General features: G+C 42.0%; 2 protein-coding genes across 2 annotated transcripts in view; both read left to right on the forward strand.

Annotated features, from left to right (window-relative positions):
* The window catches only part of LOC142098455 (uncharacterized), a 584,882-nt gene that overhangs the window by 111,303 nt on the left and 449,417 nt on the right, over window positions 1-24,162 (forward strand). The window lies entirely within an intron of this gene.
* Window positions 178-23,979, forward strand: LOC142098004 (tyrosine-protein phosphatase non-receptor type substrate 1-like). The gene is made up of 5 exons (XM_075180397.1): window positions 178-504; window positions 8,043-8,342; window positions 20,066-20,350; window positions 22,459-22,566; window positions 23,633-23,979. Exons 1-5 carry the CDS (start codon window positions 216-218, stop codon window positions 23,977-23,979), a joined length of 1,329 nt encoding a protein of 442 aa, XP_075036498.1. The 5' UTR covers window positions 178-215.

The following is a 24,162-nucleotide window of genomic DNA, read 5'->3' on the forward strand; positions in this document are numbered from 1 at the left end:
ATAATTTAAAAGGGAATATCCAATTTGTAAGGCACTACTCTAATGTAATACAATTGTATCATTCCCTGCATAGTCCTATTTCCTGTTTGGTTCTAGTTCACATTTTGGCTTCCATCAGCAGTATCTCACTTGATGAACTTCGAGCATAATAATATAGATTATCTGTCACTGCAGGTGCAGCTCTGGAGCTGATTGTTCCACCAACCCACCCAGCCATGATGGGGGCAGATGTGCAGATTCCCTGCTCATTCACAGTGAATAAACCTCCCGTCGAACATAAATATCTTAAAATAGTCTGGCGCTTTCAAGGAAAGGAAATCTTAAGCATTCAAAGCAAAAAGGTGAAAGAAACAGATCCTCGGGTGTCTTATATAGACAGAGCTATAGATGGGATCGCTGATCTGACAATATCTAACATATCTCTGTCTGATGGAGGGATGTACACCTGTTCTGTACTTTACAGCCCAGAGAGGAAGGAGAAGGAGATCAGACTAGATATTCAAGGTAAGGGATTTAAAATATCTATACAGCGCATATAGTAAATGAGTGTATATTAGTGTAAAATAATGTGTGACTACTATCAAATATATCCTTGTCTTACAGTAAATAGATTAAAGGGCAACTAAACCTCAGGATCAAAATGCTCAGATATGAACCATGAAGGTAAAATGCACTGATCTGTCTTACCCTGACTCATCACTGCTGCCATGTTAAATAAACAGTGGGGTCAAATAATTTTTCTCCAATGTAGACAGCTGAAACCACATTTCACATCTTTAGGATACTAATTCGAGAAAAGAAAGATACAAATGGGCGCTTCTCCTTTAAGTGACAACCTGCTGCTGAATAAAGTTGGGAAGTACACACAAAAAAAGATAGATTGTCTTATATACGTGATCTTTTAATGTTGTACATTACTCATTTTTTAAGTATAACGTGTGTGAATAATTTAAAATAAAGCCACCTAAGCCAAGGGATATTAGATTTGCTATGTTAGACAGTGCATATTACAACCCAACAAGAGAAATAATGAAAACAAATCTGACTTATGATATAAATACAAAGCTACTAATGGACAGGCTGAAAAATGATGTTTATTAAGAATGGCCAGAAAGCATTTACAAGTCAATAAATTTAAATCAAATGAAGGACACAGTCTATAAAAAGGTGGATGTGGCAGTATATCATTCTTTGCTCTTTGTTCTCCACATAAAGTTAATAATTACCTGCCAAACGAGCCAGGAGAACTCAGGTGAGTACTGACAGCTAATTTTATAATCTAGACCAGCACTTAAATACTCATTGGGAATTGGTGAATCTTCTGAGTTCCCCCTCTGTTCACCAGATCAACAATATCCTGCAATCTTCAGTTGGGGACTGTTTCTGGCCTGGGAACTTACTACAAACGAAGGCTCATTATCCCAGGCGACTTTACTTGATCACCCTGCACCATCAAATTGTTGTGGCAGAGGATCAAGGAAGTCCTGCTTCATAGGTTGGTCTCTCAAAAGGGGCACATGACATCTGGCATAGAAATTACAATGAGTGACCGATGTGGTCTTCAAGGCACTGGAACTGGGTGCTCTGAACTTGAAACAGCAAACAGCTACTTAATACAGCAGACAACTATATACAAACACTAGCATTGGGACAGCATGGTGGCTTAGTGGTTAGCACTTTTGCCTCACAGCACTGGGGTCATAAGTTTAATTCCCGTGCATGGCCTTATCTGTGTGGAGTTTGTATGTTCTCCACGTGTTTGCGTGGGTTTCCTCCCCCACTCCAAAAACAAACTAGTAGGTTAATTGGCTGCTATCAAAATTTACCCTAGTCTGTGTGTGTGTGTGTGTTAGGGAATTTAGACTGTAAGCTCTAATGGGGCAGGGACTGATGTAAATGAGTTCTCTGTACAGTGCCACGGAATCAGTGGCGCTATATAAATAAATGGTGATGATTTCCCTCCTATATGGAAATGGACTCCACCTAAGTGTAGACGCAATGAATTAGCTCCTTGAAGACCATAGAGCGACTCCGAAAAGCTCCTTCAATCAGGTATCTATGCATAGCTATTATGATTCTATGAGACAACCAAAGTTAAGACTAACAAGACAGAGGCGCAGACTCTAACAGACTATCTGGCTTTTACTAGGGACCCACGCAAGTAGGTTTGGGCTTGCTGCTGAGAGACTGAAGGTCTAGACCCTCTATGCTTCCCTTTGGCATGATGAGCTGGTAATGACAATAAACGGTGCCAAGACAGAATGGAGCAAATAAGTCAGGCATGCTGAGGTCTGAGAAGTCCCAAGTCAGAGACAAAAAGATGGGTCAGGTTGAGTTGGGGTCAAAAATCATGAAACTGTCAGAGAACATGGAGCAGAATCATAACCAAAGGATGAAGTGAAAAGCAAAGCCAGAATGACTCATTCAAATCTCCCATGTTGTCAGAGGTCAGCAGACTGCAAGTTCTAATAATCCACAAGTGCAGCATCCGCTTAGAAGTAGATCAAGCACAGCCACAGGGCCCAGAGGAAGCATCTCGGATTCTGCAGTGTGACAGTAGCAAGGCATCCCTTGAGTCAGCTTAGCTTCAGCACTACCTTCATCACCCAGCAGTGTTGTGATCTTCTTTGCATGTCCTTAGCTTTCCTTCTCTGTAGTTATCTAGTCACAGCCTAGTAATCTTTTTCTCCCCTCCTTCCACCACCATCCCTGGTCCACCGTTTCCAATTGTCCCTCTTCATATCCCACTAATAAGGGCATCTGAAGACCTCCTACATCCGCAAGCAGAGTAGCCTTTACTTCCACGGTGCAGTCTTCAATAAGGTTACACTGTATTTTTACATTTATGTAGATGTATGTAACAACAGGTAAAAGAAGTAAACAAATTAACAGGTTTCCAGTAATGTAAAAATTGAGAGTGACACTTTAAATAGAATGATGATAGTATATTGTACTTATCTCTATGAGTAAATCAACCAACCAATAAGATACAAGCAGAGCCGGATTAGACCTCATGGGGCCCTAGGCAAGATACTGGTTTGGGGCCCCCTCCTGAAAAAATTCATAGTACTATAGTTTTTTAGCATAACATATACACCTATTCAGGGGCTGGCTGACAGATTTTGACCTGGGGGAGCAAGCACATAGCACTGGCCCATAAGTAGCTGCCCATTTTTAAAGGGTGGTCTCACTGCCAGCCCTCGGAGGGCCCCCTGAGGAATGCTGGGCCCTGGGCAATTGCCTTGGTTGCCTAATGGTAAATCCGGCCCTGGATACAAGCTGATTGGAGAGCCCCCAACCCCCCCACTGTACACTGGTGCATGACATCAGGTGCAAGATACATACTGCTGCTGCATCAGCATGGACTTTGTGAGTGAATTAAAATAAGAATGACATTAATAAACAAATAATGTGCATTTCCTCCCCCAAAAAGAACAGTGCTGCCAACACTAGTGCTCATAGCCTAAACTGGTAGCATATATTAAAGTTCAGATATTTGCAAAATAATTACATGCATGATCAACCCAGACCAGACAGGCTTTATCCCTGGCAGATGGACCTCAGAGAACACTAGACAAATATTAAACATAATTCATAAGGTACACACTTTGTTATTATGGCCCTCTATGCTGAGAAGGCGTTTGGCAGGGTGAACTGATACTTTGTGGAGCAGATCCTAGCCTATATGGAATTTAATGGCAACTTTCTAAGGGTTTTTCTGTCCCTGTAGGATACTCCTTCTGCAATTTTCTCTGTCGGTGGTTTATTGACATTTCAACAGTATGTGCCATGGTTTCTCACTCTCACTTAACCTTTACCCTTGTCATAGAGCCTCTGCAAGATAAAATTGGAGCCAATCAGAATAATGCAGGTGTTCCTATTGGCCCCAACAAATCTAAAGTTGTGCTATATGTGGATGACATTCTCCTCAAAATGACCTAACCTCCAAATTTACTTCAGCAGATATAACATACGGTGCACTATAAGGCTATGAAATTAACACAACTTCTATAGGATGGAAAGCATCACAGCTTTTCTCAAAGACAAACCTGTGAACTTCCAAAAAACATGGTCTTCCTGGACGAGTTACTATGACGCTGAGCCTCCCCTGACAACCGTTTGACAAGTCTCTGTCGTTTTAAATTTATATCCCCACTGGGTCTAAGAAGGTTCTTTACGCATATGAGAAGTGGAAAGGACTAATTTAATTTGCCCTTCATAAAATTACTAGGGTTCACGCTCTTTTACCATGTAATCCATGTAATCTGATGCATAAAGCAATGAGCAATGAGTAGAACATTCCCCCTCACCCCTTCCCTCCCTTAAAGCATTCCTCTCCCTTTTGTTTGTCTCCCCCCCCTTTTAAAAACTTAAACAAACAACATTTTTCCTTCTTATGTATATCATACCTGTTTATAGATAATGACTCCAAGCCTTTCTTTTTATTGAGAGTAAGCATTTTGGAGTTTTTATATATGTATACACCATGTTTATCTCTTGGTATGTGTCAAATTCACTGTTTGTTTTGAAAAAACTAATAAAATTACCTTTAAAAAAAAATAAAAAATTAACACAACTAGATTCCTATCTCAAGGAATCCACCTGTCTGTGGACACTCCAGAAGAACATCTGTTGCTGGATCCTGCCAATTGGGCACTAAAGCCCAGGTCTTAAGATCTGGGCATGCTTTGCCAGTAGATAACTAGCTGATAGCTGGCAGAGCATGCTGGGACTTGTAGTATCACAACACCTGGAGTGCCACAGGTTAGCCATCACTGGCCTAGAACAATGTCTGATGACTTTTCCACTAGTAATGCTGGTGCTGCTGCTACAGCCCTAAGACAATTGGGTAGACCTGCAGCTACTGGGCCCAGAGGGAAGCTGTAATATGCAACTGAATGCTGTTTGTCACCATGTCTCTGTGTAATAACTCCTTATGCATCTGCCTGTTGTTCATGTTACAGTATAATGAAAATGACTTTGTTTAGTCAGGTAGGCCCAATGCAGGGGTCTGTGGAAGACATTCTTTGATCCATTTGAAAAGATTTTGTTGTTAGTTCATTCCATTTCAAGGAATCTGCATAAATGTATGTAGTCATGGAAAAAGTAGTGCTGACAGTATTGAGATACCCATTGTCTACAATAACATGCCATGCCTAAGAAAGTACGCAGTTGTTTCTTTGTCTGTGGTAAAGGATGTTGTAGTATAGTGGATACTCTATTGTCTGACAAGTGCCTGGGCCCTTGTGATATGCAATGACCAATATACTGTACTCAACATCTGTTTTGCACAGCTGTGATTTGTCTTTGGATACCTTATTACCATTTACAGCTAGAAAAATAATCAGGTCTTTCATGTTATGTACAGATGTTTCAGCATTTGGAGAACATAAGAGCAAATCATCTACATATTCAATCAGTTTAGAGTCTATATTAGGGATAAAGTTTTGCACTTAAGTAGGGCTTGACTAAATAGTGACAGACTTTCGCAGTAGCCTTGCAAAAGGCATGTCCATGTGTACCCCATCCCAACCTTTGACCCCATTCTGAAGAGAATAGAATTGGACACACAAAATATAGGAATATTGTATTGCGTAATTGACACAGTATTAACCATAAATAGTCAATATTGTGCAAATAAGGTTGGCTTCCACAACCTGAGGTAGATAATTCACAGATATTAAATTGAACACCAAATACATAGTCCATCTTACCTGAACTCCCATCTCTTAAATGCTTTTTGAAAATCTTGCCTCTCATCGTCCTGCCAACACCCAATTGCTCCTGTCTGGGATACCTGGATAAGAAAGACTTTCCTCATGGAGTCCCCCCCACCTTTCTTTCCTCATGGATTATAGCTGGAATTAGATTTTTGGCAGATCTCATGGCACAGAAACATTGGGTGGAACTCGGCACCATGAAATAGATGTACCTTTTTCTTTAACCTCCGCTTTTGAGTACCTTCTCAGCTGTCCTTCATGAACGATCATCCTTTAAACAGATTTGTTTGAGATTCCCCATATGTAAAGGAATAATTTCCTCTTTACATAATATTTTAATATATACACCATAGGCATCCCAGGGACTCAATGAAAAAGTGAGAAAGAGATCTAGCCTCATTTGGAAAAGGGTTGCAGTGAGGAGGTGAGAGAGGGAATAACACGTAACTCCATATCCACTAAATTAAAGAAACAGCTTTTAAATTATATAATTATTATTACTATGCTAATCTTACTTAAAATGACTGTTAACATATCTTTTTCACTGTTATGTACACATTGCAACATAATGTCTATTGCTATTTTAAATTTGAACAAATACCACCCTCTTTTTATCTCCTGCGTAGAGTGACACCAATTAAAATAAATGCTAAAAAAATTTGTTCCTTTATTTGTTCCAAAATCTCCCAGTGAGTGCCCCCGAAATATTGTTTGCTGGTTTGCATAAGTTGATTTTTAGATTTATATGTAAAGGGAGGCATTAGCAGGTGAGGATGAGGACAATAAATTTCCAGATATCTGATGGAGAACTCCGGGTAGCTGACATTAAAAAGATATAACATTGTGGCTCACCTTTCACAAAGGCTTTCAAATGCATTCGCCCCCTAGGATCAAGTTGTGGGTGGCCAAAGAATCCTTTGCTTTTCAAATGATCACAATTTCAACTGATCTTTATGTCCATGAAACCCCTAAATACCACATCTTCCTCTTGCTCCATAAAGGACAAAACCGTCTTTCATCACCAGACTCGATATCCTCTCTGTGGAACAGCCCTCATTTCACCCTGCCATGAATATCAAAAGCCTTCTTGACATGGGTATCGGGCACAGGTCCCTCCTTCTGTTTATTTGATTCTACAAGCATGGGACTGGTTTTATCCATGTATAAGATTATGATCCATCGACCCCCACTGAAGCAACTCCCCAGGGAATCCAAGTGGGTAAAGGGGATTGAATAACCAAGGACTATTAAACTAGATCGTTGTGCACCAAGGCTAATCTAATAGCTTTCTATCATTGCATGTGAATTAAGTAAAATATTTTTAAACTATTCAACAGGTGGTAAAAAGTCCCCTCAAAAAACATGCACCTTTGCTCTACCCTCCTCGAGCCTGGGTTGATGCCAGTCCTCTCAAATGTGCACATGTGGAGGGGCTACTCTAAGTTGGCAAATCTTTGGACTGAAGTTAGAAACCAATTCTGCTCAATCACAGATATTACTTACCCCTCCCATTCCCAGGGTGCCAAAATATCTTAATAACTAATCCACCACTTCGGCAAAGTCACCATCTGCCAACTAGCCCTGACCTGCCGACTAGATTCGGTGACGTTTTGTACATTTGTTAGATGAAGCATATAACAATTGTCCTGAAAAGCTCCTCACCTGCATTTGAATAAAACAGGCAACCATGTGTCCTACAAACAATCTGAACTGATGAGACTAATTCACTTCCATGTCACTTTATTTATTTTTGTCCTGCTTTTGGGTTTCCTATGACTTGGACTCAATGAAATAGACCAACCTTCTTTTCTCTTTGTCCACATTCTTGACCCTAATGTGGTTTTGTCTTCCCTTTATTGATAAATTGATTGTACTGAAGAAACTTTGTGGACATTAGAAATAATGTACAGTGTATATAAAAAAAATGAATTACCCATGTATGGCCTATGCAGTAAAATTATTTTACCTACCTCCTGCTACCCCCACCATTCATTCAAATGCTAATATTAACATATTGGCACTATCGGTGCCTGTCCATACACCTTGCTGCGCATAAGCTGAGACAGCAAAGTGCACTCTGAAATACCCTCTGTTCTCTGGCCAATTTATACATGATTTGGAGACTGGTACTTGGAGAACAGTGCAAGATGTATATGGAGGGGTGATCTGAAGAATTGTATTTCAAACTGTACTGAGCTGCTCATATTTTTTTCTTTAGCTCTTAACAACTATACATAGAGAAAATATTTGTAATAAGTTTTGCAATAGCTTATTTTATTTATATTACCTAACAAACAAATTTATTATTTTCATCTGTTTCAGCTCCCCCACAAATCACAATCACAGATAAAACAGTTCTTATTAATAAGGAGAGTGTTCTGCGTAGCTCCATCACTGGGTTCTACCCAGAGCACATAGTCATTGAATGGTTCAGGGATGAAGAGATATTGAACAGGGTCACAGTGGACAAGATGCAGAGAAGCCCAAATGGGATGTACAGTGTGAACAGTTCAGTGATAATAACACCCACTGAGGAAGACAGAGAGCGGATCTTCTCATGTAGAGTCCAACATCAGTCTCTAAATGGACCTCTCCAGGAAGACTTCCAGCTGGTGTATGGAGGTAAACAAAGCTTTCTTAGGGGTTTGTATAAAAAGTATCAAAGTAGTCTGGTTTGAGATTTGCTATGTACTGCCCTCAAAACTGCCTACCTTACTGTACTATTTTAAAAGGCATTGTAATGCTTTTCCCCCCGAACTGAAAATCATTAAAATCCTTCTCTAAGATTTGCAATAACAGCCTTTTTGACTTTGCCAATAATGTGAACATGTTTTTCAATGGTGCAAACCAAGCAAAAGAGAGTCAAAAAGTAAAAAGGTAATGGTACTAGTGAATATTTTCTACAAAAATAGGAAAATAATTGGACAAAAAGAAAAATGAATACACAAAAGTGTTAAACACATTTTTTTAACCATAAAACCCATTGTGATAGGAAATGATTTTCATTTTCCCATTTGATAGTTATATCCCTATTGACTTAAATGACATTTTTTATTCCATACGAAGTAAACATTACAATGACTTCAATTATGGTACTTTCCACATAGAAAATAATCTCTCCATTGACTTCAATGCGAGTAGCTTCCCATTGAAAGTAATGGCTTGAGAAAGTCTGAGCAGACAAAAAAGGTGGTTGATAAAGCAGCATTATCCGCACATTGTAGTTTGAAGGGAACTATATTTGAAGAATTGCCTTTGATACAGTCAATGGTTGACAAATACAGAAAAATGCAGGGCAGCTCAGTGGCTCAGTGGTTAGCACTTCTGCCTCACAACACTGGGGTCTTAAGTTCAATTCCTGACCATTACCTTATCTGTGGGGAGTTTGTATGTTCTCCCCTTGTTTGCATGGGTTTCCTACGGGTGCTCCGGTTTCCTCCCACACTCCAAACACATACTAGTAGGTTAATTGTCTGCTATCAAAATTGACCCTAGTTTGTGTGTGCGTGTGTGTGTGTGTGTGTTAGGGAATTTAGACTGTAAGCTCCAATGGGGCAGGGACTGATGTGAGTGAGTTCTCTGTACAGCGCTGCGGAATTAGTGGCGCTTTATAAATAAATGGTGATGATGATGAAAATGCTGCTCTATAAATAGGTGAATTATGGGGATATACATTTCCAAGGTGGACAGCATATAAACACAACTTTTAAACAGGTCCCTCATTCATCGTGTTTAACCCAATAAGAGCACAAATATTTTTACTGAGGCCGCAGAAAAATCTGGTCCCAAACAATTGCAGCCTAAAATTTGTGCCTTAAAATACCCTGTAATTATACAGCCACATCAAAATGCACTTTAAGCACCTCCCCTCATCAACACACTCAACTTCATGATAATGACAAATAATAAATAAAGACACTGGCACCACTGAAAAAACAGAATTTGTATAAATATATACTCCCCAAACCTATTGTTTTCAATTTTATTTTACACCTTTATTTCTGTCTTTTCTTTTATTGTGAAGTAATCCACGATGAACCCAACTGAGAAAAAAATCTAAAAAGCACCTGTGAAAGGATTTTCTCCTAAGAGAGCTGTGATACAATTAACGAGAAGGGGCTTGTCCTCAAGTAGCCAGTCAGAGTAGTTTTAAGGGACATCCTAGTGCTTCAAAAGCATTGGACATGAATCTGGGTATGTGGACATGTTCCCTGTTTCATATCTTGATTCACAAAGAGGAGATGTTGTGTGGTATCATATAGTAATGCTTCGCTTTTCAAAAAGTTATATATATTTCAGCAAAAGTAGTTTTTTCTATATTAACATTTTAGTTTGTGATGGAGAGCTGTGTGGTGATTGGCTGGATAGCATTCTATTACCAGCAGCTTTAACCCCCTGAACAAGTAATTCTTTAGCATTTTTCGACTTCAGGCTGCAGCACAAAGTGCTCAAAATGAAGCACTGGGAACTTTGGTATTTAGAGAGGAAATACTGTGATGTAATTTTATGTCCAGCAGGGGGCAGTCTCAGGGAAGTGCAAGAAAGGACTGTGTAAGAGAACTGCTAACACAATTAGATCCATAGAATTTGGATCTAATAGCAGCAGCTGTATGAGATGCAAATTACACAGATCTACACTACCACCTATGGAATAAATTTTACTAACAACCCCCAAAACTGAGAAGTGGAGAGGGATGCAGCCGCAATCAAGATATTGCAGTTTGTAATTGGTTCTCCCATTCAAACCCTCTCTGCCACCATTTAAGAGTGATGAACAAACTTTATTATTATAGGGGAGGAGAATATCAATAAAATATTGCATGTATGTGGTAGTACGTGTCACGGGCACTAGGAGTCTTTACCCAGGGATCACCAGATGGTAGGCTTACCAGAGCAATGTAGATGGTAATAGGGTACTCTGGTAGCTGGGTGATCACGGAACATGAAATGATGGCCGATGAGATGCTCAGGAAAGTCTATGACTAGCAACACTGGTAATAATGAGGTAATGATACACAAGGAACTGTATGGACAAGGACACGTGAAAGTAGTCAGTGGTCTGCGATAGCAAGTTGTACCACTGCTATAGTGAGGAGGAATGTCCAACAGAAACAAGGAGGTGATGAGAGTCAGCGGTCTGCGGGTAGCAAGTTGTACCGCTGTCTGAGTGAAGGAATGGAATCCAAGTGGAGGTATCCAGGTAGTCAGTGGTCTGCGGTAGCAAGTTGTACCACTGCTATGTGAGAGGATAATGGAACAGGTGATACCGGAAACAGGGATCAGTGGTCTGACATCAGCAAGTTGTACCACTGCATATATATGTGAGGAGGTGCACGGGGGAAGACTGCAACACAGGATATACACAGGCACCTTATACACGATCCACAGTAATATGCACAATATAGGTATATATATATGTAAATGACTGATCAGGTCTGCAATCTAGAAAGTCTCTTGAAGTAGTCCAGCACAATGATAACACAGTCAATGATGGCAATAGACTCAGCGGATAGCAGACTCCAGAGAGAACCAAACACAGTCCAGCAAGATATGCAATACACAGCACAGTCAATGAGAAGTATGCATACCGTGGTTCAGCAGTAGCAGTCAGATGGGATTGCAGCGGTACCTGAGCGGCTGGAGGCCGACTGGATAGGAAGTCCCTGGATAGGAGAAGCAGCGGTCTAGCAGGTGCAGCGCACAGGTGAGTAGACCGACAGGGACACGAATCCACAGGAGTCAGCAACACGTGGAACTGGACTCATAGGAAACCCAGGAGAATGGAGATGATCCAGCAGAGGGTAGTAGAAGAGATACAAATCCAATGCTGACAGGAGGGTAGAGGCCAGTGGAACACGTGAAGGCGTGGAGAGTGGATCAGCAGGAGATGGACGATAGCGCTGACCACAGCGGCAGGACTCAGCGGCACACGGAGGTAACCAGTAGCAACCACAGGAACCAACAGCGATGGGAAACAGGAGTGCAGCGCAGGGCAGGAGCTGTAGATCACGAAGTGTAGCAGATGGTAATGAAAAGCGGCAGTCTCGAGGAAGTCACAGCAAAGATGAGATGAGAGTGTAGTGCACGGAGGCAGCGGATAGTAATCAGCTGGCAGTCACGATGTTGAACACAGGCGAGTTGCAAGCAGGAGACTGTAGTGCACAGAAGCAGCGGATAGTAGTCAGCTGGCAGTCACGATGTTGAACACAGGCGAGTTGCAAGCAGGAGACTGTAGTGCACAGAGGCAGCGGATAGAAATCAGCAAACAGACTTGATGAGAAGCAGGTGAGTGAGGTAAAAGCTGGAGTGCATGGAGGCAGCGGATAGCAATGAGCAAACAGTCACATTGATATAAAATAACGTTGAAGTGGTGTAGAAGACTGTAGTGCACGGAGGCAGCGGATAGGAATCAGCAAACAGTCATGATGATAAAGTTGATGGTAGAAGTGGTATGGAACCACAGTAGTAGAAGTGGTTTGGAAACCACAGGAATCAGCAACACTGAATACACAAGAAATACAGGAACACCTTCAGAGACTCATGAGGAATGAGACTCCAAGATCAGGCAATGTGGTGGTGACCACAGGTGCTTAATATAGGGAGGTTGCCTGATCTGCCAATTAAGTTAAAGGGGTATACACTGAAGTATAGAAAAGGGCTGCGCATGCGCAGACCCTCAGGATGGTGGACGGCCACGGTTCCTAAATGTCCGGGAAGAGGCACTCACGGTCCGGTGAGTGACAGTACCCCCCCTTTTAAAGGTGGGCACAGAACGCCTGGAACCGGGCTTGTCCGGATTTTTGGAGTAAAACTTCTTCAAAAGGGCAGGAGCATTAAGATCTTCAGCTTTGATCCAAGAGCGCTCCTCAGGACCAAAGCCCTTCCAATGAACGAGGAAGTGGAGGACTCCTCGCAAAATTTTTGCATCTAGTACCTCGGTAATCTCAAAATCCTCCTCCTGATGGACTTGAACTGGCTGCGGAGCTGAGGGAGGAGTTGAAAAACGGTTGATAATAAGAGGTTTGAGCAAAGATACATGGAAGGCATTAGAAATCCGAAGACTCTTAGGAAGAAGGAGTTTCACACATACTGGATTGATAACTTGAATGATCCTATATGGACCAATAAAACGAGGGGCGAATTTCATGGATGGAACCTTCAAACGAATATTTTTTGTGGATAACCAGACACGATCTCCAATTTTTAGTGGTGGAATAGCCCGCCTCTTCTTATCAGCGAAAGATTTATATTTGACAGATGTCTTCTTCAAACAGGTTCTAACCTGAGACCAGATATTTTTAAAGGTCTGACAAACAGTCTCCACCGCAGGAACTTGGGTGGGCGGGAGGGCAGGAAATTCCGGAAAAGACGGATGGTGACCGTAGACCACAAAGAATGGAGTTTTGGATGATGACTCATGGTACATGTTGTTATGGGCGAACTCAGCCCAAGGGAGTAACTCTACCCAGTTGTCTTGATTGGCTGATGAAAATATCCTTATAAAAGTCTCAAGATCTTGATTGACACGTTCGGTTTGTCCATTGGATTGTGGATGGTAAGAAGATGAGAGTGCTAATCGTATGCCCAAGGTTTTACAAAGGGCTCGCCAGAATCTGGACACGAATTGTACTCCTCTATCAGACACAATCTCAGATGGACATCCATGGATACGGAAGATCTCTTTAATGAAATGTTCAGCCAGGATAGACGAGGAAGGCAAACCAGACAGAGGGATGAAATGAGCCATCTTCGAAAATCTGTCCACTACGACCCAAATAGTGTTATGGTTCTTACTAGGTGGTAAGTCAGTAACGAAATCCATACTAATATGGGTCCATGGTTTGGACGGAATGGGTAGTGGTCGCAGCAACCCTGCTGGGGTTCTGCGGGAGGATTTGAATTGCGAACATAATTCACAGGAAGCAATGAACTCTTTGACGTCTCTCCTCATTGAAGGCCACCAGTAACTTCGAGAGAGGATCTCAAAAGTCTTGTGTTCACCGGCGTGTCCAGAAAAACGAGAGGCATGGAACCACGAAAGGATTTTCCTCCTTAGAGTAGGAGGCACGAGGGTCTTCCCAAATGGTAGCGTTTTGGTGGATGAAGCAGCCAGTGAGATACATTTGGGGTCTAGAATGGTATGGTTGGAAACCTCTTCTATATCAGAGGACGTAGCAAAGGCTCTAGATAAGGCATCAGCTTTTTTGTTCTTGGCAGCTGGTTTGAAGGTAATTATTAATTCAAAACGGGAAAAGAAAAGAGACCATCTTGCTTGACGAGGGTTCAAGCATTGGGCAGACTGGAGATATGACAAGTTCTTATGATCCGTGAAGATCGTCACCGGATGGCGAGCTCCCTCCAACAAGTATCTCCATTCCTCTAATGCGGCTTTGATAGCCAGTAATTCCTTGTCTCCGATGGTATAATTCTTCTCTGCGGGTAGGAGACCCCGAGAATAGAAGGCACAAGGGTGGAATTTTTGCTGTTCCGAGCGTTGGGAGAGAATAGCTCCTAAGCCCACATTAGAGGCATCTACTTCTAGGAAAAAAGGGAGTGTCACATCAGGCTGACGAAGGATTGGAGCCGAAGAGAAGGACTCTTTTAATGTTTGAAAGGCTTGAATAGCCTCAGTAGACCATTGCTTAGGATTAGCCCCTTTACGAGTCAGGGCCACAATAGGAGATGCAATGGAAGAAAAGTCTTGAATGAAGCGTCTATAGTAATTGGCAAAACCTAAAAAACGCTGGATGGCACGAAGAGTAGTTGGCTGGGGCCAATGTAGTACAGCATTTACTTTGTCAGGATCCATCTTCAGACCAACTCCGGAAACAATATACCCCAAGAATGGAATCTGGGGTAATTCGAATGAACATTTTTCTAATTTACAGAACAATGAATTTTTCCGTAGCCTGGAGAGGACTTCTGCCACATGTTGGTGGTGAGAAGGCAGGTCCTGTGAAAAAATCAATATGTCGTCCAGGTAGACGACGACACATACATATAATAAGTCCCGAAAAATCTCATTGATGAAGCCCTGAAAAACAGCGGGGGCATTACATAGCCCGAAAGGCATTACCAGATATTCGTAATGCCCGTCTCTGGTGTTAAACGCCGTCTTCCATTCGTCACCGGAACGGATTCTGATTAAATTGTAAGCACCAACTTAGTAAAAATACGGGCTCCCTTAATGCGGTCAAATAGCTCAGTGATCAACGGAATGGGATACCGGTTCTTGATAGTAATGGCATTGAGTCCACGAAAATCTATACAAGGGCGTAATGATCCATCCTTCTTTTTGACAAAGAAGAACCCAGCTCCAGCGGGCGAGGTGGAAGGTCGAATGAACCCACGCTGGAGGTTCTCCCGTATATATTCAGATGTAGCTTGAGTTTCAGGTAACGAGAGTGGATAGACCCGGCCTCTGGGAGGAGTCTTGCCAGGAAGAAGATCAATCGGACAATCCCAAGAACGATGAGGAGGAAGACGTTCAGACTGAGCTTTATCAAAAACATCGGTAAATGAAGCATATTGAGGAGGGAGTCCCGGTGAAATAGCTGAAATGGAAGCTTGCTGTACCTTGAGAGGAATGACTTGGGAAAGGCAATGATGGTGACATTCAGGCCCCCAAGACGTGACTTGAGGGGTGCGCCAGTCAATCTGGGGAGAGTGACACTGAAGCCATGGAAGGCCTAGGACAATCGGACTTGTCGTAACAGGAAGAATTAAAAACGATATCTCTTCATGATGCAGAGCACCAATCTGAAGGGTTACTGGAGACGTACTCTGGGTGATGAGACCGTTGATGAGACGTGATCCATCGATAGCCGTCACAGTAATGGGAGTTTTTAAGGTAATCATTGGTAGAGACCATTGATTAACTAACGATTTGGAAATAAAATTTCCTGCTGCTCCGGAATCAATCAATGCCTGTGACTCAAAGGTCTTGGTAGCAAAGGAAATAGTCACATCAAAAGCGCAGACTTTAGATTTCATAGACGATGGAGAGGACTCCAGGGACCCTAACTTCACCTCTCCAGAACTAGTTAGGGCCTGGCATTTCCCGATCTCTTAGGGCAGGAGCTGAGGACATGAGTGGAATCAGCACAATAGATACAGAGTCTATTCTTGACTCTTCGTTTCCTCTCCTCAGAAGATAACTTGGAACGTCCAATCTCCATGGGAATCACAGCGGGTGACACTGGACGAAATTGAGGGTTAGAGCGAAAAGGTGCTTTAGCAGAAGTCGTTTTCTCAGCCTCTCTTTCACGAAATCTCATATCAACACGATGGCATAGAGAGATCAAATCTTCAAGTGACGAAGGAAGCTCTTGGGTAGTCAGTGCATCTTTAATTTTATCGGAAATCCCCTGCCAGAAGGCGGCAACTAGGGCTTCAGTGTTCCACTGAAGTTCAGAGGCTAAGATCCTAAATTGAATGACGTACTGGCCTACAGTATGAGATCCTTGTCGCAGACGGAGGATGCTGGAAGCAGCGGAGGTCACACGACCTGGTTCATCGAACACACTTCGGAATGTAGAAATGAATTTGGCACTATCTTGTAATATTGGATCATTCCTCTCCCACAGAGGGGAGGCCCAAGCCAGGGCTTGTCCTGAAAACAAAGAGATAAGATAGGCCACTCTGGAACGATGGGTAGAAAAATTTTGATGTTGGAGCTCAAAATGGACTGAACATTGGTTAAGGAAACCCCTACAAGTTTTGGGGTCTCCATCGTACTTTGACGGAGTAGGCAGGTGAAGCGTGGAAGCTATAGACACCTGGGATGGCAATGGGGAAACGGAGGAAAGCACAGGAGCTTCAGTAGTAGCTGTCACAGTCTGTCCCGATGTTCCTTGGGAGGTTAATGACTGATAACACTGAAGTAACAGCTGTTGGCGGGCATCCTGTTGCTCCACACGGCTAACCAGATGTTGCAGCATCTCTTTGGCGGTAGGTTCCACATCTGGGTCTGTCATGGCCTGATCTTACTGTCACGGGCACTAGGAGTCTTTACCCAGGGATCACCAGATGGTAGGCTTACCAGAGCAATGTAGATGGTAATAGGGTACTCTGGTAGCTGGGTGATCACGGAACATGAAATGATGGCCGATGAGATGCTCAGGAAAGTCTATGACTAGCAACACTGGTAATAATGAGGTAATGATACACAAGGAACTGTATGGACAAGGACACGTGAAAGTAGTCAGTGGTCTGCGATAGCAAGTTGTACCACTGCTATAGTGAGGAGGAATGTCCAACAGAAACAAGGAGGTGATGAGAGTCAGCGGTCTGCGGGTAGCAAGTTGTACCGCTGTCTGAGTGAAGGAATGGAATCCAAGTGGAGGTATCCAGGTAGTCAGTGGTCTGCGGTAGCAAGTTGTACCACTGCTATGTGAGAGGATAATGGAACAGGTGATACCGGAAACAGGGATCAGTGGTCTGACATCAGCAAGTTGTACCACTGCATATATATGTGAGGAGGTGCACGGGGGAAGACTGCAACACAGGATATACACAGGCACCTTATACACGATCCACAGTAATATGCACAATATAGGTATATATATATGTAAATGACTGATCAGGTCTGCAATCTAGAAAGTCTCTTGAAGTAGTCCAGCACAATGATAACACAGTCAATGATGGCAATAGACTCAGCGGATAGCAGACTCCAGAGAGAACCAAACACAGTCCAGCAAGATATGCAATACACAGCACAGTCAATGAGAAGTATGCATACCGTGGTTCAGCAGTAGCAGTCAGATGGGATTGCAGCGGTACCTGAGCGGCTGGAGGCCGACTGGATAGGAAGTCCCTGGATAGGAGAAGCAGCGGTCTAGCAGGTGCAGCGCACAGGTGAGTAGACCGACAGGGACACGAATCCACAGGAGTCAGCAACACGTGGAACTGGACTCATAGGAAACCCAGGAGAATGGAGATGATCCAGCAGAGGGTAGTAGAAGAGATACAAATCCAATGCTGACAGGAGGGTAGAGGCCAGTGGAACACGTGAAGGCGTGGAGAGTGGATCAGCAGGAGATGGACGATAGCGCTGACCACAGCGGCAGGACTCAGCGGCACACGGAGGTAACCAGTAGCAACCACAGGAACCAACAGCGATGGGAAACAGGAGTGCAGCGCAGGGCAGGAGCTGTAGATCACGAAGTGTAGCAGATGGTAATGAAAAGCGGCAGTCTCGAGGAAGTCACAGCAAAGATGAGATGAGAGTGTAGTGCACGGAGGCAGCGGATAGTAATCAGCTGGCAGTCACGATGTTGAACACAGGCGAGTTGCAAGCAGGAGACTGTAGTGCACAGAAGCAGCGGATAGTAGTCAGCTGGCAGTCACGATGTTGAACACAGGCGAGTTGCAAGCAGGAGACTGTAGTGCACAGAGGCAGCGGATAGAAATCAGCAAACAGACTTGATGAGAAGCAGGTGAGTGAGGTAAAAGCTGGAGTGCATGGAGGCAGCGGATAGCAATGAGCAAACAGTCACATTGATATAAAATAACGTTGAAGTGGTGTAGAAGACTGTAGTGCACGGAGGCAGCGGATAGGAATCAGCAAACAGTCATGATGATAAAGTTGATGGTAGAAGTGGTATGGAACCACAGTAGTAGAAGTGGTTTGGAAACCACAGGAATCAGCAACACTGAATACACAAGAAATACAGGAACACCTTCAGAGACTCATGAGGAATGAGACTCCAAGATCAGGCAATGTGGTGGTGACCACAGGTGCTTAATATAGGGAGGTTGCCTGATCTGCCAATTAAGTTAAAGGGGTATACACTGAAGTATAGAAAAGGGCTGCGCATGCGCAGACCCTCAGGATGGTGGACGGCCACGGTTCCTAAATGTCCGGGAAGAGGCACTCACGGTCCGGTGAGTGACAGTACGCTTTTACACATAAATAAATAAAAATAGGGAGAGAAAGCTGATTCTCCTTTGATGTAAGTTAATTATATTGCATTTAATCTGTAACAGTACAAAGAACAGAATTTTCCAAAATTGTATGTGTGCATATATATATATATATATAATGTTTGTCTCTTGATAAACAGCTTGCCCTACCAGGGTATACTTTTAACCCAGCAAATTATCATTCACGTTGCTAGCTGTGAGATATCTCTCAATATTCACATTATATGTCCCTACAGTCCTACCATCTGAAAATCACAATTTACCTCCCAAACTAAACCTGGATGCCTGTCAGTACTGGCAGCTCAGTGTGGTAGGACAGGGCTAGATAAAAGATCAAAAAGCGAACAAAGTAGAATAAACTTGTCTGCAATAGGCTTGAATGAGTTTGAAGGAATATGTTGGCGCTATATAAATAAATGATGATGATGATGAAGCAGATAGAACATGGTCAATATACTCCTTAGGGATAACTGTAGAACATCACGTGAATATCATGTGGGCTGAAGGTCATTACAGCTCAGTCACTAAAGACAGGGACATGTATGGTGGTTACTCTATACATCCAATGATATAGACTAAGTGATTACCGTTTGCACATCACTCACACTCACACCAGAATCCTGTCACCCTGACTATCTAATGCAAAAAATAACAACTATAAAGAACGCTGGTTACCGGCCTCTACCAGGCTGAAGTTGGTTGTGTCCTTGTATGATGAGGATATATAAAACAGTAACCACGCAACGCTTATGTCTCAGTCTCAATGGGATATAGATGTATATGTGTATCAACTGTGAGCACACTTATCTGTCACCATTGAGGCAAAGCACTGAGCAGGACTCAGCAGTAATCAGCAGGGACCAGACATCCTCTTGCTTGCTGTCCTCTTTGCTCACTTGCAATTGACCCAGGTCAGGAGGTCCTCTCTCTGGCCAGGGACTAGCTTTTAATGCCCATAGCAATAGATCTTCACTATGCCCTTACTCCCCCTGCCCCCCTGGGGATTCACTGGCACAGATCCCTTTTAAAACATGTCCCTCGTTCAAGAAGCTCTCAACACCCCTCAGCAAGCTCTGCCTCTGCTCGTTCTTCACCCAGTGCTTCTCTCTGGCTGGACTCTGGGCAGGCTGGATATTCTGGATTTGTGCTCCTCTCTCTCTATGTCTCTCTGTCTCCTTCTCTCCTGCCCCTATTTATGTCCTCTCTTTCAGTAGATTGTGCTGGCAGGCTCTCCTTTTTAACACTGCCTTCCTCCTCAGTCCTCTCAATGTCCTCCTTCTCCTCCTCCCAGCAGCAGAGCTTGCTGGGAGATGTAGGCACATATAATTATGTTTAGATGTGCATTAGTTTCATCAACCACACTTATGTGCAGATATACATTACAATGTATTACAATGACCTATGTGTAACGTATATTGCAGTTGCCCCATCCATTTCCATCACTTCCCCGAAATTTATGCTGAATGTGGAGGAGACATTGGTATGTCATGTATCTGGGTTTTACCCAGAATCCATTGCTGTGAATTGGCTCATGAATGGGACAATGGTGGAAAATACCAAGAGCCGGCATTTTACCAGTTCTTCCATGGAGTCGGTCTACCAATTCCTGCCGACAGAACAGAACTGGGGCACGGAGATCTCCTGTGTGGTGGAACATGACACCTTGATCCATCCTCATGTTGAGAGACTGCTGGTGGTAGAGAAAGGTGAGCAAACTTATATCTGTGTATACAATACAATCCTTATTAATGTAGCTCCTAAAAAATGAATAAACAATGTTCTATATACATATATTCTAATTAATTTATTAAAACAGAATGTAGGAAATAGATGCAATTTACAGAACCACAAAACCCAAAGGAACAAGTTTCAAATCTACACATAAAACACTCATGAACAACCTGCAGATTTTTGAGGTACTATACTATATAAATCATCATGTGCGCTGCTGACATAGATCATGGAAATAACAAGATGACCCCTAAACTGTCAGCAACACTTAATTGTGTCTTTATATGAATCACATTCCTGTTTTAATGGACCAATAGCGACCTCTAGAGAACTGTCCATCTCAAATTAACCCTTTATATTTAGTTTATGTAATGATATAATTCCCTCACTCTCCCTCTTTAACATTCTACAATATTTTCCTACTTTATGTTATTTTTATTCACTTGATAAAATGCAGAGTAGATTATGGGGTATTTACATTAAATTGCAGATATTTGCCAGTAAGGACTCAGAGGAAAACATCTCCATACCCCACTGACTAAAGTAATCCACGTGCAGTAAATGTCAGTGTGTATACATCGTGTTATTCACAGTCTAAGGGCTAGATTTACTTAGCTGCGGGTTTGAAAAAGTGGGGATGTTGCCTATAGCAACCAATCAGATTCTAGCTTTCATTTATTTAGTACCTTCTGCAAAATGACAGCTAGAATCTGATTGGTTGCTATAGGCAACATCCCCACTTTTTCAAACCCGCAGCTTAGTAAATCTAGCCCTAAGTGTTCAGATTATATATGGGATGTTGCAGTCTGTTCTGTAAATTATACAAACATTAGAAATCATCAAGTAGTTATGTGACGCTATAAGAGCACAAGGCTGTAGGCTGAGGAACGTTATACAGGTCACAGAATCGCAATTTACAGGAGGTTATAAATTTATTAACATCAGGGGGCAAAATGTATCAAAGTGCGATTTATACAGAGATTTAAAATTGCTGCAAAATGGCGGAGACTTTGTGCGCCATGCCACAATATGTATTATCCTACGGTTTGGAGGGTCCAAAATTCAATCTCTGGAGATGTGTGATGATTTCAAAACACCTATTTCGGAAGCAGTTTATTCAAACTATCACAAAATCGACAGAAGATGACCAGAAAATTGTTCCTTTTCAGACCTGCTTCTGATTAGCCCACAATGCTGTTGGAGCTATCTGGCCATTCAGACATAACACCATTAACTTATGAATTATAGCGCAACCATTATTTATTGATAAAGGGTGCAAAATTAACTTATAAATAAAGATGGAAATACTATCTTTTAATTAAATTACAAGGACAATTAATTTTTTTATATATAGCACAAAATGTATTATTCCCTAATGTGGACACCATTTAAAGTACATACTTGCGGCACTATAAGTGCTAGGATGTACTTGTGCCCGTGTGCATGCTGCCACTTGTATGCACTTTAAATGGTGTCCACATTAGAAAATAAGTGTTGCCAAATCATAAACAAATATTGCCTCATTGGTAATTAAAAAGTAAGCCCCAATAATATAATTATAAAAAAATGTTTGTCCCTTACATATCATCATAAATTACATTTGAGCCACTAATTTATTAAAATAATTTTCCCCATATACTAATTAATATTTATTTTTGCCCTTCTAATCGAGAAATAATGATTACCCTCACAATTAATAATTGTATTGTGCCTCCTTTTATGATACGAATGTCCAGATATCTCAAATCGCCTGTGTTTTGAGCTATCTCGAATCTCCGATTTATAGCGTGTCAATTTTGGTTACATCTACTTACTGGTGATTTCCCACCAGCTCACACTTTCATATATCGGCGGTTGAAAACTCGCCCGAAAAAATTGCTGAAAAAGGCAAATTGCAGCTTGATACATTTTGCCCCAGATGTGCATTATATGAGCATATGTCACAGGACAAGGCAGAGTAAGCATTGCAGTCTGTGTTAATGAGACATTGTACCAGTAACTATCATCATACTACATATATACACCACCTGCACACTGTACAATAAGCAATCTACAGTTCAGACATGTTGTTTGTTTCTTTCAGATCTGAAGGCGAGATACAAAGTTCATGTTGTGATTGTGGCTATTGTGCTGGTTTGTGAATTGGGAACTGCAATCATTGTGGTACTTCTCCATAGGTACAGGAAGAGCCGTAAGTAACTGAAAGCTTTGTTTTATTTCCCAATATCAGAGGTAAAAGGGGTCTATGTATCAAGGCCAATATGGAGTAAACAGTGTCACATTCCCACTCTTCCCTACGTATTTGCCTTCGGACGCCTGTTCAGCACAGCTGTCCAGGGGCTGTAGTCAGAGCAGGAGGGCGCACATCTTATTTATCATATTCATCATTACCATGATGCCATTAAAGTCCTCCCTGTACTTAAATCCTCTGTCATCTCTCCTCCGTTTTTAAGCAGAGCTGGGTAATATATAATTACTAAATACTGCATATAGCACCGCTCTGCCCCAAAATTCGAGCACTGGGTCTCCATGTACATTAGAGCACTTAGGTTCTAATAAATGTCTCTTTAATTAGTTGTCTCTTTAATAACAAATGTCTGCACAGATCAGATCAGTAAGCCCTGGAAGAATGATTTGGCTCTGTGCGCCACCTAATGGCTATATGCGGCATATTCCCGATTCCCCAACCAATGTGCTCCTCTCTAATTACACCTGTGTTTCCATTTAAGATTATCTGTATGACATTTATCACTGCAGGTCAGTTGCGCTGCTTATATACATACATTGGGCATTGTAGACTGGCCCATATTGTGGTTTGTGAACTGAAAATGACCTATAATCCAGATCAACATTTAACTAGAACTGGACGAATTACACAATGACACGAGCTGACTGTGTGTGTGTAATGTGTCATTGGGGATGTGGTGTAATTTGTTCTGATTTTCTAATCAGGAATGTTTGATATATAATTGTTGTACAACAATAAATAAAATACATCGACAATCTTCTATTTTGAAATAAATCCAATTGTAATTGATTGTACACATATAAACTTAAAGAAATAATTATGATTCATAAGTTCCTGCAAATATATAAATATAGAACATTAGCATATTACACTGTGTTTTCATGTCACTGAATTACAATTATTAAAGTTTAGTTATCACCAGTGATTCCATTATCAGGTTTGTGAATTTCCTCTACCTGTGTCTTTGTCTGTACATTGGAAATGTAGAATGTTTTCTTTGTTATTACAGGGCTTCCAAAGGTGAGAAATATAATTTGCTCCACAGACGGCCGTCTCAGTATGAACGTGGATCATTTTTACCCTAAAGATATCTCAGTATGCTGGGCAGTGATCCAACCACCTTCAAGTGCAAAGCACGAGACCCTGGAATCTACTGATATCATGGAAGAAAACCAGGATGGGACCTTTAGTGCCACCAGCAGCTGTGAGACCCTGAGAGACAAGGTCAATGTAAATGAGCCGTATATAGTCCGAGCTGCGGTAACTCATCAGAAGCTGAAACATCCGCTACATAAAGAGTGGGATAGTGAGAAGAGCGATATAAAATGTAAGTGTCACTGGGGAATATTGAGGTAGTTACTGTATGACTCTAGATTTTATGACAACTCCTGCAACTTGGGGACTTTCCTCACACAACCCTCCATGGTTGTTATCTGCCTGAGGTAAGTAAGGAAACAGCTCATAAACGGTTGTGCTGCTGAGTGTTATTATACAATGTAAACAAAATATATAACAGTGCTGCAGCATCTGGCCCTAGGG

The sequence above is a fragment of the Mixophyes fleayi genome, chromosome 7, assembly GCF_038048845.1.
Source record: "Mixophyes fleayi isolate aMixFle1 chromosome 7, aMixFle1.hap1, whole genome shotgun sequence".
NCBI lineage: Eukaryota > Metazoa > Chordata > Amphibia > Anura > Limnodynastidae > Mixophyes > Mixophyes fleayi.

Coding starts and splice junctions, on each gene's coding strand:
- LOC142098004 (XM_075180397.1), top strand. CDS start 216: ATGATGGGGGCAGATGTGCAGATTCCCTGCTCATTCACAGTGAATAAA. Junction 505..8,042: donor GATCAGACTAGATATTCAAG/GTAAGGGATTTA, acceptor CATCTGTTTCAG/CTCCCCCACAAATCACAATC. Junction 8,343..20,065: donor CTTCCAGCTGGTGTATGGAG/GTAAACAAAGCT, acceptor CGTATATTGCAG/TTGCCCCATCCATTTCCATC.